This window comes from Schistocerca gregaria, chromosome 4 (assembly GCF_023897955.1).
Source record: "Schistocerca gregaria isolate iqSchGreg1 chromosome 4, iqSchGreg1.2, whole genome shotgun sequence".
NCBI lineage: Eukaryota > Metazoa > Arthropoda > Insecta > Orthoptera > Acrididae > Schistocerca > Schistocerca gregaria.
Window position 1 is genome coordinate 790,839,526 of NC_064923.1, and position 12,210 is coordinate 790,851,735.

The window sequence follows — 12,210 nt, forward strand, 5'->3', positions numbered from 1 at the left end:
TGTGCACCATTTGCGAAGGTTGAGATGGAGCACTGATAAACAGGCACTCCTTGTAATCATCAGTTGTGACAGCTATTGAGAACAGATGTAGCACAGCTTAACCTGCCTTCAGGCAGGACCTGTGTCAGTACAGTATGAATTAATTTTCGATCTGAGAACCACAAACTCCAGAATCTGTGACCCATTTACCTTCTCTTTTATTAGCCCAATAATCTTTCTGTTTTGAGACGTTGTGTCATAACGATTATCGGCCACATATGTGTGTGTTCAGTTTGTTAGAGTGTCACCTTATTACTTCATATGGGTCACAGCCTTTTACCCAACAGACGAAATTTTCTGTATCCATATGAAACAACTTTGGATCAGAAAAATTAGGTTTCGTGCACACTAAGTGAAATAGGTATATGTGAAGTTTGGAGAGATGCAGTATACACATGTCGACACAGACAGACTTTGGGGAGCTCTACCAAAACCTCAGCCATCTCCAGACCAACTAATCGTTGACTGAACATAGTGGCCCATTTAAAATGTGGCCTGGCAGTATAACATCCCCTGCACAATAACATCCATCCCAGTGGAAAACCATTGACTGATGGCTAGCACCATCTATAGGAAAACTCCAGTGTCTTACTTCTACACCTGGTATACCATTCTTACTTAACCACTTTTATCAAAATTTGCTTCCTCCCAAAAATTTTATATTTCTGTAGGCTTGGTGGGGCGGGGAATGCCAAACCACCTAGCTACACCACTGGTCATATGGCCAGAAATGCGTTCAAGGGAGGTAAACCCATTTGAGAGTGGAGGTAAAAGATCTTTCACTATGTAGGTATGAGTGACTGAAAGCATACATAAGAAAACACCAGGCAAATGGGATTGCCACTTTGCATCATCTTCCGCATCCGCATTCCGTCTCCCATGCGCATCCTCTACGACCTCATGCCCTTCCCCCACCTTCTACTTTTCCTTGAAAATATCCGCACACTATATATTGTGCGCCACCTTGATCCGCCTCACCTCCTGGTGTCTGCCTTTCTCTCCAGCCCCAGCCCGTTTCCGCGCCTTTACCGATGTGTCCCACCCTCTCTCCATCTCCACACCCTCCGCCTCCTTTCCCAACACAACTTCCACCATCTACCTCTCCCGGATGATGAGCTTCACCCTGGAATCTACCCTACCTAACCCCATCTTCCTCATGCCTCCTCCTCAAGACTCCCTCTCCTCCCCCTCACTTCTCCTGAGCGGCTTTCCCCTCCTACTCTCCCTCCCTCTCCTGTGCTTCCTTTCAGTGTCTCTGCACTCCCTCCTGCCTTGTCTTCCTCTTCCTCTCCTGCCCCACCTGTCTCCTGCCTCTTGGTACACCCGCTGACGCCCCTACTCTTTTCATCCCGCCCCCTTTAGTGCTGCATCTTGTTCTCCCCTCCTTTTCCATCCTCTCTGGCCTCTCCCTCGGCAGATCCCACCTGGCAGTTTTATTCTTCACCGTGAGCGCTGCAAATGGATTTAAAGTGTGCTGCTCTGGAGTGTTTTTAATACTGTGGCCAACTTTTAACCTGTGCGTGTGGCGTCAGTCTCTTTTTTGTGTTCTACGAATTGCCATCTGTGTTTTTTAGCTTTATGTCGACTTTTTTAATTGTCCCCCCATGAACGCACCATGCCAGTGTATTTTCACCTCCATTATTTCCCCTCACTCTGTTTTAGGTCCCCCTTTTTTTATCGCCTTATATGTAACATTTTATTCTTTTATTATTTGTCATGTCACTCGGCTGAAGAGCGGTGGATAATGCCGCTGGCAGCCCTCCCCTGCCCATATGGTGCAGAGGAATGAAATCACAATAAAGAAAAAAAAGTGGGAATGCCCTGTCTGTAATAGTGTTTCAGCTCCATACTCAAACGTTGTCCAAGACGGCTGTGAGCTCTCTCGACGGTACTAACGGGCATCCTCATCACTGTTGCTGCGGGATCACTCTGGCGTGGACGTGCATGGTGAAATGCAGGGCTCAGAAACGGTGACTTAGTATTCAGACCTGGAACAGGGCGACACGGTCCTTATATACGGAGAGGCAAATGTCAGTGGAAGGGTAGTAGCACGAGCGTACCGGTAAAAGTATGCTCGCCGTCCGGAAACTTCACCATAAACTGTTTCCTACTGTGTTCCGTCGTTTGTGTGAGAGAGGCCCGTTTACGGAAATGGTTGACCGTGAAAGGCAGATGCTCCTGGTACGTACACAGGACTTGGAGCAACACATGCTGAACTGTAGAACATGACCCAGTATCAGCACCAGCAAGTGCCCGTCAGCATTGTGTGGGGCACACGACCGTGTGGAACAGCCGTCATGACAATTCCCACTACACGTATCACTTACAACGCCTGCAAACCTTAGTACCTATGTTTTGCCTCCTCGGCGACCCACTGTGGACCAACTGACTCGCTTCAAAACGTGGGCATAATAGAAAAACGGATATAACATCCCAAAGAACTGTGTTCCCTTTAGGACCTTTGGACTGCTGATTAGGACTCTGATGTCAGAACTACAAAATTCAAAATAGAAGATCCAATTTGGAGGATCAAAAATTATAAATTTAGCGGATTCGAGTAAAACTTCGTGTTGCCGATAACGAGTAGGAATTGCCGTACTGAAATGTTTTATTCAATACTTTGCATTCAACAGCCGCAATCGTAAACACATTCGTCGCTTGTGTCATTATTGCTTTCATAAGGGTCGCTGTCGAATTATCCGCTGGGAGATGGTTCGAAAAGCGGACCCTTTACCTCAGGTGGCATCTATTTATGTTCTTCAGTTGCCCTTTTTTTGGACTCTCGATGTGAATGGAACCGAAGATGGGAGAAGTCAACAGAATGCGATGTGCATCGTCTCCTCAAGTGAATGTTTGCGTGTAAAATCTTCTCGGTAATGCCGGGTATCCTTATTCCGAGCTTCTACGCATCTTCACGTAGCTGACCAGTCGGCAACGCAGCAGATTCGATTATGCCAAATCCGTGCATCGAAACGATATGGACTGATGTCGGCATCGGACGTTATTGTAGAACGTCCTGAGTCCAGTGAAGATGGCACCTGAGTTTCGAGAAATATACATTTTTTGAGTTCTTGGTAGGTATGTTTTAGTTCTAGAGTTCTCTTAACAAAAATTTAATAGTTGTGCAGAATTTTGAGAAAAAAACCATATTACTCGGAGAAAATTTAATCCTGTAAAACAATTATCTGCTAATTGGCGAAAAAATTATGGTCACAATTCCGAATAGTTGCCTGAGAATTCTACAGAAAACCCAAAATGATATTTTTTGTTCAGGTAATAGTTTATGAGATAATTACAATAATGAGGGACCCATTTTTACCGTGTGGCACTTCCACGACAGAGAAATGGCCGCTGACTAAAAAAGTGTGAATATGTGGGTGCAAAAACATACTATAAAAGTAATAGGAGAGCCATTTACAAAAGTAGAGCCACACAGAGGAAATTTTGCAGCCAACGATTTTGTATCATGTCGGTAGTAATTCAGTTTTACGTCGATAAACATCAGTACACCGGTTAAAATATCATAAATATAGATTCGGCTCTGCTACCCATCTTATTTTATCCTGACAGCTAGGCAGGATCGATGTCATATATTAAACGCGTAACACACACAATATCCGAAATATGTGTCGTTGTATGATTCACTGTTTACCATCAACTGTCACGGCAAATATCGTACCTAACAGAGTCTGGAATGACATCGCAGTAGTACACACCAGAACAGTCTACGCAAGGTCTCTCGGGAATAAAGTTGGAACGCGCACCTTTTTATTCTATTCTGTCCAGGCTTCGAAGCAACTTGGCCAATTGTGCGACGGTTTTATCGCTGGTTTGTTGCACTGGCCATACTCTTCTAGAATTTCCGTCATCCTATTAACAGACGAGGCTATCTTCACAAGGGGGAGAATTATCTTCCTTTACAAAACTCACCTGTGGCCTACGGTAAATACCCGTGGTTTAATACCAGCGAAACATCAACACCAGTTCAGCCTCAATCTATTGGTGGGGATTACTGGCGACCGCCTCGTTCGACCAGTCATTTTTCCAAAACGTCTCACAAGCGAGAAATATCTGCACTTCCTGCAGGTGACAATATCTCACTCGCTGGATGATGTACCTTTGGTTGTACGAAGTATAATGTAGCTACATGATGGTGCTCCAGCTAACCGCATTTCATCTAGCTTGGTCGACAGATCGGACGACGTGATCCGGTAGCATGACCTGCCCGGTCGCCAGACCTGAAGGTTTTAGATTTCTACCTTTGGGGGCCACCAGAAAGAAACTGTGCGTACCCAGCCCATCCCGGACGTACAGACACTGGAAGAACACCTTCATGCCGCCTGTGAGACCATTTAATTTCAGGATGGCACATTTCTACATATACAGGGTGGTCCATTGATAGTGACCGGGCCAAATATCTCAAGAAATAAGCGTCAAACGAAACAACTACAAAGAACGAAACTCGTTTAGCTTGAAGGGGGAAACCAGATAGCGCTATGGTTGGCCCGCTAGATGGCGCTGTCATAGGTCAAACGCATATTAACTGCATTTTTTTAAATAGGAACCCCCATTTCTTATTACATATTTGTGTAGTACGTAAAGAAATATGAATGCCTTAGTTGGACCACTTTTTTCGCTTTGTGATGGATGGGTCTGTAATAGTCACAAACGCAAACGTACGTGGTATCACGTAACATTCCGCCAGTGCGGACGGTATTTGCTTCGTGATACATTACCATTGTTAAAATGGACCGTTTACCAATTGCGGAAAAAGTCAATATCGTGTTGCTGTATAGCTGTTGTGATCAAAATTCCCAACGGGCATGTATGCTGCTCGGTATCCTGGAAATCATCCAAGTGTCCGCACCGTTCACCGGATAATTACGTTATTTAAGGAAACAGGAAGTGTTCAACCACATGTGAAACGTCAACCACGACCTGCAACAAATGATGATGCCCAGGTAGATGCTGCTGTCGCGGCTAATCCGCACATCAATTGCAGACAAATTGCGCAAGAATCTGGAATTTCAAAAACGTCGATGTTGAGACTGCTACATCAACATCGATTGTACCCGTACCATATTTCTATGCACCAGGAATTGCATGGCGACAACTCTGAACGTCGTGCACAGTTGTGCCACTGGGCACAAGAGAAATTAAGGGACGATGACACATTTTTTGCACGCGTTCTAATTAGCGACGAAGTGTTATTCACCAACAGCGTTAACGCAAACCGGCATAATATGCACTATTGGGCAACGAAAAATCCACGAAGGCACCGACAAGTGGAACATGAGCGACCTTGGCGGGTTAATGTACGTCGCGGCATTATGAGAGGATGGATAATTGGCCCCCATTTTATCGATGGCAATCTGAATGGTGCAATGTATGCTGATTTCCTACGTATGTTCTACCGATGTTGCTACAAGATGTTTCACTGCGTGACAGAATGGCGACGTACTTCCAACATGATGGATGTCCGGAACATAGCTCGTGTGCGGTTGAAACGGTATTGAATAGCATATTTCATGACAGGTGGATTGGTCATCGAAGCACCATACCATGGCCCGCACGTTCATCGGATCTGACATCCCCGCATTTCTTTCTGTGCGAAAAGTTGAAGGATATTTGCTACCGTGATCCACCGACAACGCCTGACAACATGCGTCAGCGCATTGTCGATGCATGTGCGAACATTAAGGAAGACGAACTACTCGCTGTTGAGAGGAATGTCGTTACACGTATTGCTAAATCCTCTGAGGTTGACGGACATCATTTTGAGCATTTATTGCAGTAATGTGATATTTACATTTAATCACGCTGTAACAGCATGCGTCCTCAGAAATGATAAGTTGAGAAAGGTACATGTATCGCATTGGAACAACCGAAATCAAATGTTCAAACGTACCTACGTTCTTTATTTTAATTTTAAAATCCCACCTGTTACCAACTGTTCGCCTAAAATTTTGAGCCATATGTTTGTGACTATTACAGCGCCATCAATCATAAAGCGAAAAAAGTGGTCCAACTAAAACATTCATATTTCTCTACGTACTATACGAAGATGTAATAAAAAGTGGGGTTAGTGTTTAAAAAAAAAAGCAGTTGATATCCGTTTGAACTATGGCAGTGCCACCTAGCGGGCCAACCATAGCGCCATCTGGTTTCCCGCTTGAAGCTATACAAGTCTCGTTCTTTGTAGTTTTTTCGTTTGACTCTTATTTCGTGAGATATTTGGCCTGGTCACGATCAATGGACCACCCTGTATATAGGTCATTGCTGTGTCGTGTTCGTGCATGCTTCGAGGTCCGTGGGGGCCACTTTCTACATTTCATCTAATGGTGATCACATGACAACATTCCGTGCACTGCATTGAACTGTACAGATATGATGAATTAATGTGCGCCCTGTAGTAGAAATATCATGCATTCCTGGCCATGTGTTAATTTGACAGTTTTCACTCCTTATCGGCCGGCCGCGGTGGTCTCGCGGTTCTAGGCGCGCAGTCCGGAACCGTGCGACTGCTACGGTCGCAGGTTCGAATCCTGCCTCGGGCATGGATGTGTGTGACGTCCTTAGGTTAGTTAGGTTTAAGTAGTTCTAAGTTCTAGGGGCTAATGACCACAGCAGTTGAGTCCCATAGTGCTCAGAGCCATTTGAACCAACTCCTTGTCGTTCCAGTGATGGTTCCATGCAGTTTGTCCCCATGCAGCAATACCACCGTATACAGGGTGATTCAACTGCCCCTACCGATGGGCTTTATGCAACCCAAAACGCCTTCAAAGTCTATGCATAAGATTTTTATATTCTCTTACGCGCTACATGCAAATTACTAGTCCTACAGAAAAAATGAAAAGGACCTTTTACTAGGGAATTTAACTAGATTATATTTCCTAAAAAACGGTCCTGTTCATTTTCTGTGTAGGACTAATAGTTCGCACGTAGCGGGCGACAGAATACGAAAATCTCGCATGTGGTGTTTGAAGGTGTTGCAGGTTGCATAAAATCCATCGGTAGGGGCAGCTGTAGTGTGTAAATGCAGTTGTAGCAGACAGGACTTGGTGAGACGGAGAGTGAGGCGCGCGCGTCCTGTGTGTCGCCAGGGTACGGCAGCGTGTCGCCGCGGACTCCGTGGGGGAAGGTGGTGACGATCGTGTACGCGCTGGTGGGCATCCCGCTGATGCTGGTCTACCTGTCGACCGTGGGCGACGTGCTGGCGCGCAGCTTCCGCCGGCTGTACGGCCGCCTCTGCGGGCTGGGCGGCGGGGGCGGCGGGGGCGGCGGGGGCGGCGCCGGCCACCACTCGAGCGCCAAGGCAAAGCTGGCCGCCGCCGCCGCCGCCGGCGTCGGCGTCGGCGTCGACTACCCGCACAAGGCCGTCAACAGCATCGCCGCCGACGGCAAACTGCTCTACCCGCACCACAGGCACAGGTAAGTCCGCCCAACAGGTTCAGAGGCAGACCGTCTGTTAAATCTGGCCTGTTCACCGATCTCCTCGAGCGAGCTTGCAACCGCTCGCGCCTGGCGCGCTGCCAAAACCTCACAGACAAACAGCAGCTAAACGATGTCAAAGTTAGCGTAAGGAGGGCTATGCGTAAAGCGTTCAGTGAATTCGAAAGTAAAATTCTATGTACCGATTTGACAGAAAATCCTAGGAAGTTCTGGTCTTACGTTAAATCAGTGAGTGGATCGAAACAGCAAATCCAGACACTCTGGGATGATGATGGCATTGAAACAGAGGATGACACGCGTAAAGCTGAAATACTAAACACCTTTTTCCAAAGCTGCTTCACAGAGGAAGACCGCACTGCAGTTCCTTCTCTAAATCCTGGCAAGAACGAAAAAATGGCTGAGATCGAAATAAGTGTCCAAGGAATAGAAAAGCAACTGAAATCACTCAACAGAGGAAAGTCCACTGGACCTGACGGGATATCAGTTCGATTCTACACAGAGTACACGAAAGAACTTGCCCCCTTCTAACAGCTGTGTACCGCAAGTCTCTAGGGGAACGGAAGGTTCCAAATGATTGGAAAAGCACACAGGTAGTCCCAGTTTTCAAGAAGGGTCGTCGAGCAGATGCGCAAAACTATAGACCTATATATCTGACGTCGATCTGTTGTAGAATTTTAGAACATGTTTTTTGCTCTCGTATCATGTCACTTGTGGAAACTCAGAATCTACTCTGTAAAAATCAACATGGATTCCGGAAACAGCGATCGTGCGAGACCCAACTCGCTTTATTTGTTCATGAGACCCAGAAAATATTAGATACAGGCTCCCAGGTAGATGCTGTTTTCCTTGACTTCCGGAAGGCGTTCGATACAGTTCCGCACTGTCGTCTGATAAACAAAGTAAGAGCCTACGGAATATGAGACCAGCTGCGTGGCTGGATTGAAGAGTTTTTAGCAAACAGAACACAGCGTGTTGTTCACAATAGAGGGACGTCTACAGACGTTAAAGTAACCTCTGGCGTGTCACAGGGGAGTGTTATGGGACCATTACTTTTCACAATATATATAAATGACCTAGTAGATAGTGTCGGAAGTTCCATGCGGCTTTTAGCGGGTGATGATGTAGTATACAGAGAACTTGCAGCATTAGAAACTTGCAGCGAAATACACGAAGATCTGCAGCGGATAGGCACTTGGTACAGGGACTGGCAACTGACCCTTAACATAGACAAATGTAATGTATTGCGAATACATAGAAAGAAGGATCCTTTATTGTATGTTTATACGATAGCGGAACAAATATCGGTAGCAGTTATTTCTGTAAAATATCTGGGAGTAAGCGTACGGAACGATTTGAAGTGGAATGATCATATAAAATTAATTGCTGGTAAGGCTGGTGCCAGGTTGAGATTCATTGGGAGAGTCCTTAGAAAATGTAGTCCATCAACAAAGGAGGTGGCTTCCAAAACACTCGTTCGACCTATACTTCAGTATTGCTCATCAGTGGGGGATGCGTACCGGGTCCGATTGACAGAGGAGATCCAAAGAACAGCGGCGCGTTTCGTCACGGGGTTATTTGGTAAGCGTGATACCGTTACGGAGGTGTTTAGCAAACTCAAGTAGCAGACTCTGCAAGAGAGGCGCTCTGCATCGCGATGTAGCTTGCTGTCCAGGTTATGAGAGATTGCTTTTCTGGATGAAGTATGGAATATATAGCTTCCCTCTACTTATACCTCCCGAGGATATCACGATTGTAAAATTAGAGCGCGCACGGAGACTTTCCGGCAGTCATTCTTCCCGCGTACCATACGCGACTGCAACATGAAAGGGACAGTGGCAGGTAAAGTGCCCTCCGCCACACACCGTTGGGTGGCTTGCAGAGTATAAATATAGATGTAAATGTAGAATAGGGTGGCAACAGGAACAGGAAGGGGAATGGAGAAGATTTTTTTTTCATCAGTCTTCTAACGCTGGTTTGATGAAGCCCGCCACGAATTCCTCCTCATCTGAGTAGCGCTTGCAACGTCCTCAATGTATGCAATGGATGCATTCCAATCTACGTCTCCCTCTACAGTTTTTACGCTCTACCGGTCCTTCTACTACCATGGAAGTTAGCCCGTGATGTCTTAACAGTATTTGCTATATATATTCCATTCCTCACCGATTCTACAGAGAACCTTCTTATTACTTATCTTATCAGTTCACCAGTTTTCAACATTGTTCTGTAGCAGCACGTCTCAAATGCTTCGATTCTCTTCTGTTCCGATCTTCTCACAGTCCACTTTCACTACCACACAATGCTGTGATCCAAACGTACATTCTCAGAAATTTCTTCCTCAAATTAAGATCTGTGTTCGATACTAATAGATTTCTCTTGGCCAGGAATGCCCTTTTTGCCAGTGCTGATCTGCTTTTTATGTTCTCCTTGCTCTGTACGTCGTATGTTATTTTCCTGAATAGGTAACAGAATTTCTTAACTGCGTAACTCCAGCACAAGCTGGAAGCGAATGCGCTTTGTTTACTGTTATTTTGACGCACATTTTACTTTGCAAACATTGGTTGGTTTGCGAATGGGCCTGTCCGGAAACCAGTCACCTACTGAATAAAGTTCTTAAAAATGAAATTCCACCAGCTGTACTTAAGATTTTATATTTATTTTGCTACTAGTTACGACGTAGCGTCAACGCCATCTTCAGGCCCGTACACATTGATGAAATCAGTTGTGTATGGCTCTGTTTAGAAGTCCGCGTAACTAGTTACTGCCCGCCATCCATGTGGGGCACGTGTTGGTCTCACCGCGGACTTCTAGACCGAGCCACACACAACTGACTGCATCAAAGTGTACGGGTCTGAACATGGCGTAGACGTAACGTCGAAACTAGTAGCGAAGTAAATATAAAATCTTAATTACAGCTGGAGGAATTTCATTTTTAATAAAAATCCTACCAGCTGTGTCCCACCTTCATCCAGTTTATATATGGATGTACGAATACTAAATAAACATCCATTTTGGTTGCAACTCTGGCTGTCGCTGTTTGCATCAGAATTCCTTAACTTCATCTACTTCATGATCACCAATCCTGATGTTAAGTTTCTCACTGTCCTCATTCCTCCTACTTCTCACTGTTTTAGTCTTCTTCGATTTATTGGTTGGCTGATTTTTGGGAAGGACCAAACGGTGAACTCATCGGTCCCATCGGATTAGGGAAGGATGGGGAAGAAGGTCAGCCATGTCATTTCAAGAGAACCATCCCGGAATTTGCCTGAAGTGATTCAAGGGAATCATGGAAAACCTGAATCAGGATAACCGGACGCGAGCTTGAACCTTTGTCCTTCGAATGCAAATGAAGTGTTTTAACCACTGAGCCACCTCGCTCGGTTTCGATTTACTCTTAATCCATATTGCGTAGTCATTAGACTGTCCATTCCATTCAGCAAATCCTTTAGTTCTTCTTCACTTCTTATCCTCAATTTTCTTTCCATTCTTCTCCGTATTGTTCTTGTCACCAAATTAGATGCACGAGCTGCTAATCTGATTCTGAGATAGTTCTTCCACGTGTCGGCTACTGCAATCTTCGGAATTGTGTGGATGACGTTTTTCCGGAAGGCAGATGGTATACTGCCTGACTCATACAATCTACACACAAAACTGATTCGTAAGATATAGCCTACGTGCTACATTGTTTAATTGGTTAAGAAAGTCCAGCCTATATCCAATCCTTCAGCTACGAATGGCAAAGCGTGTTCTTGTTTCACATTTCTAACATTTGTTAAATGGTTCATTTCTTGTATATCTGTTGTATTTATTAGATGATGTGTTCCATTAACGTTTGTAGTCTTTCTTATACTCATTTGAAATGAATTACTTAAGGCATCCTTTACGCTTCGTACAGAAATAATAAAGTTTGTTTTATTTGTTTTGCTTATCAGGGTGCATTTCCCCAGGAACCTATAAATCACGTTGTCCATTTCACTAATTATTTTAGATAATAATTGTGGGTATACAACAGAACTAATCTGAGATCCTCTTAACCGCTGCTAGTTGCGTGAAACCGTAATGTGGCTAACAGCCTCTCGTCGCAACTCTCAGCCTCTCTTGTGACTATATTCTTTTTCGTTAAGAGTAGTTTGATGTCGTTCAGCAGCTCCGAAATGCATGTTTGATACATTCGTAGGAAATTACGATAACCATCGGCTACCAGCTCCGTAAGTAACAGAGCATGGATGACTTCTTTTCTCTGCATTAGCCAATCTTTGCCCGTAGCTTTCTCTCGGCTTCTTTTGACCTTGTTAGCTCTAAAACAGGCATGGAAAACCCAGTTTTTATTGCTGTGTGAAATCAAGATGACGTCGTAAAACATTAACTTAATGAACGTAAAATAAATAAATCACAACAACAGAGCAGCGCAGTGCTCTGTGATTGCAGACGGTCAGGACGTTCTCAGGAGGCTACAAATTTGCTCGGTCCGTCGGTCGGCCGATAAACTGTTAAGGCGTGTAGGGGCTCAGTATTCACGTGTCAACATAAGAATTATATGTTAACTGAATTTCCGTCGGTTCTTGGTAGAACAACATTATTATAAATGAAAAGCGCTAGTTTGCCTTTGTTCCACAGTTTAATACCTTTTCAGTTTAATACCTCTCGCAGTTGCCGCATCAAGTACCGTTTTTATTTTACTTGCTTTATTTATTTAATTCAAACTGTTACATACGCTCAGTT

The 12,210-nt window shown here is 44.8% G+C and overlaps 1 protein-coding gene across 1 annotated transcript in view; it reads left to right on the forward strand.

The window, feature by feature from the left end:
* Nucleotides 1–12,210, forward strand: part of LOC126267939 (uncharacterized) — an 892,931-nt gene that overhangs the window by 762,868 nt on the left and 117,853 nt on the right. Inside the window, exons 6-7 of the mRNA XM_049973250.1 lie at nt 7,143–7,319; nt 7,377–7,470. Of these exons, the coding sequence (XP_049829207.1) occupies nt 7,143–7,319; nt 7,377–7,470 (271 nt within the window). The remainder of the gene's footprint in view (nt 1–7,142; nt 7,320–7,376; nt 7,471–12,210) is intronic.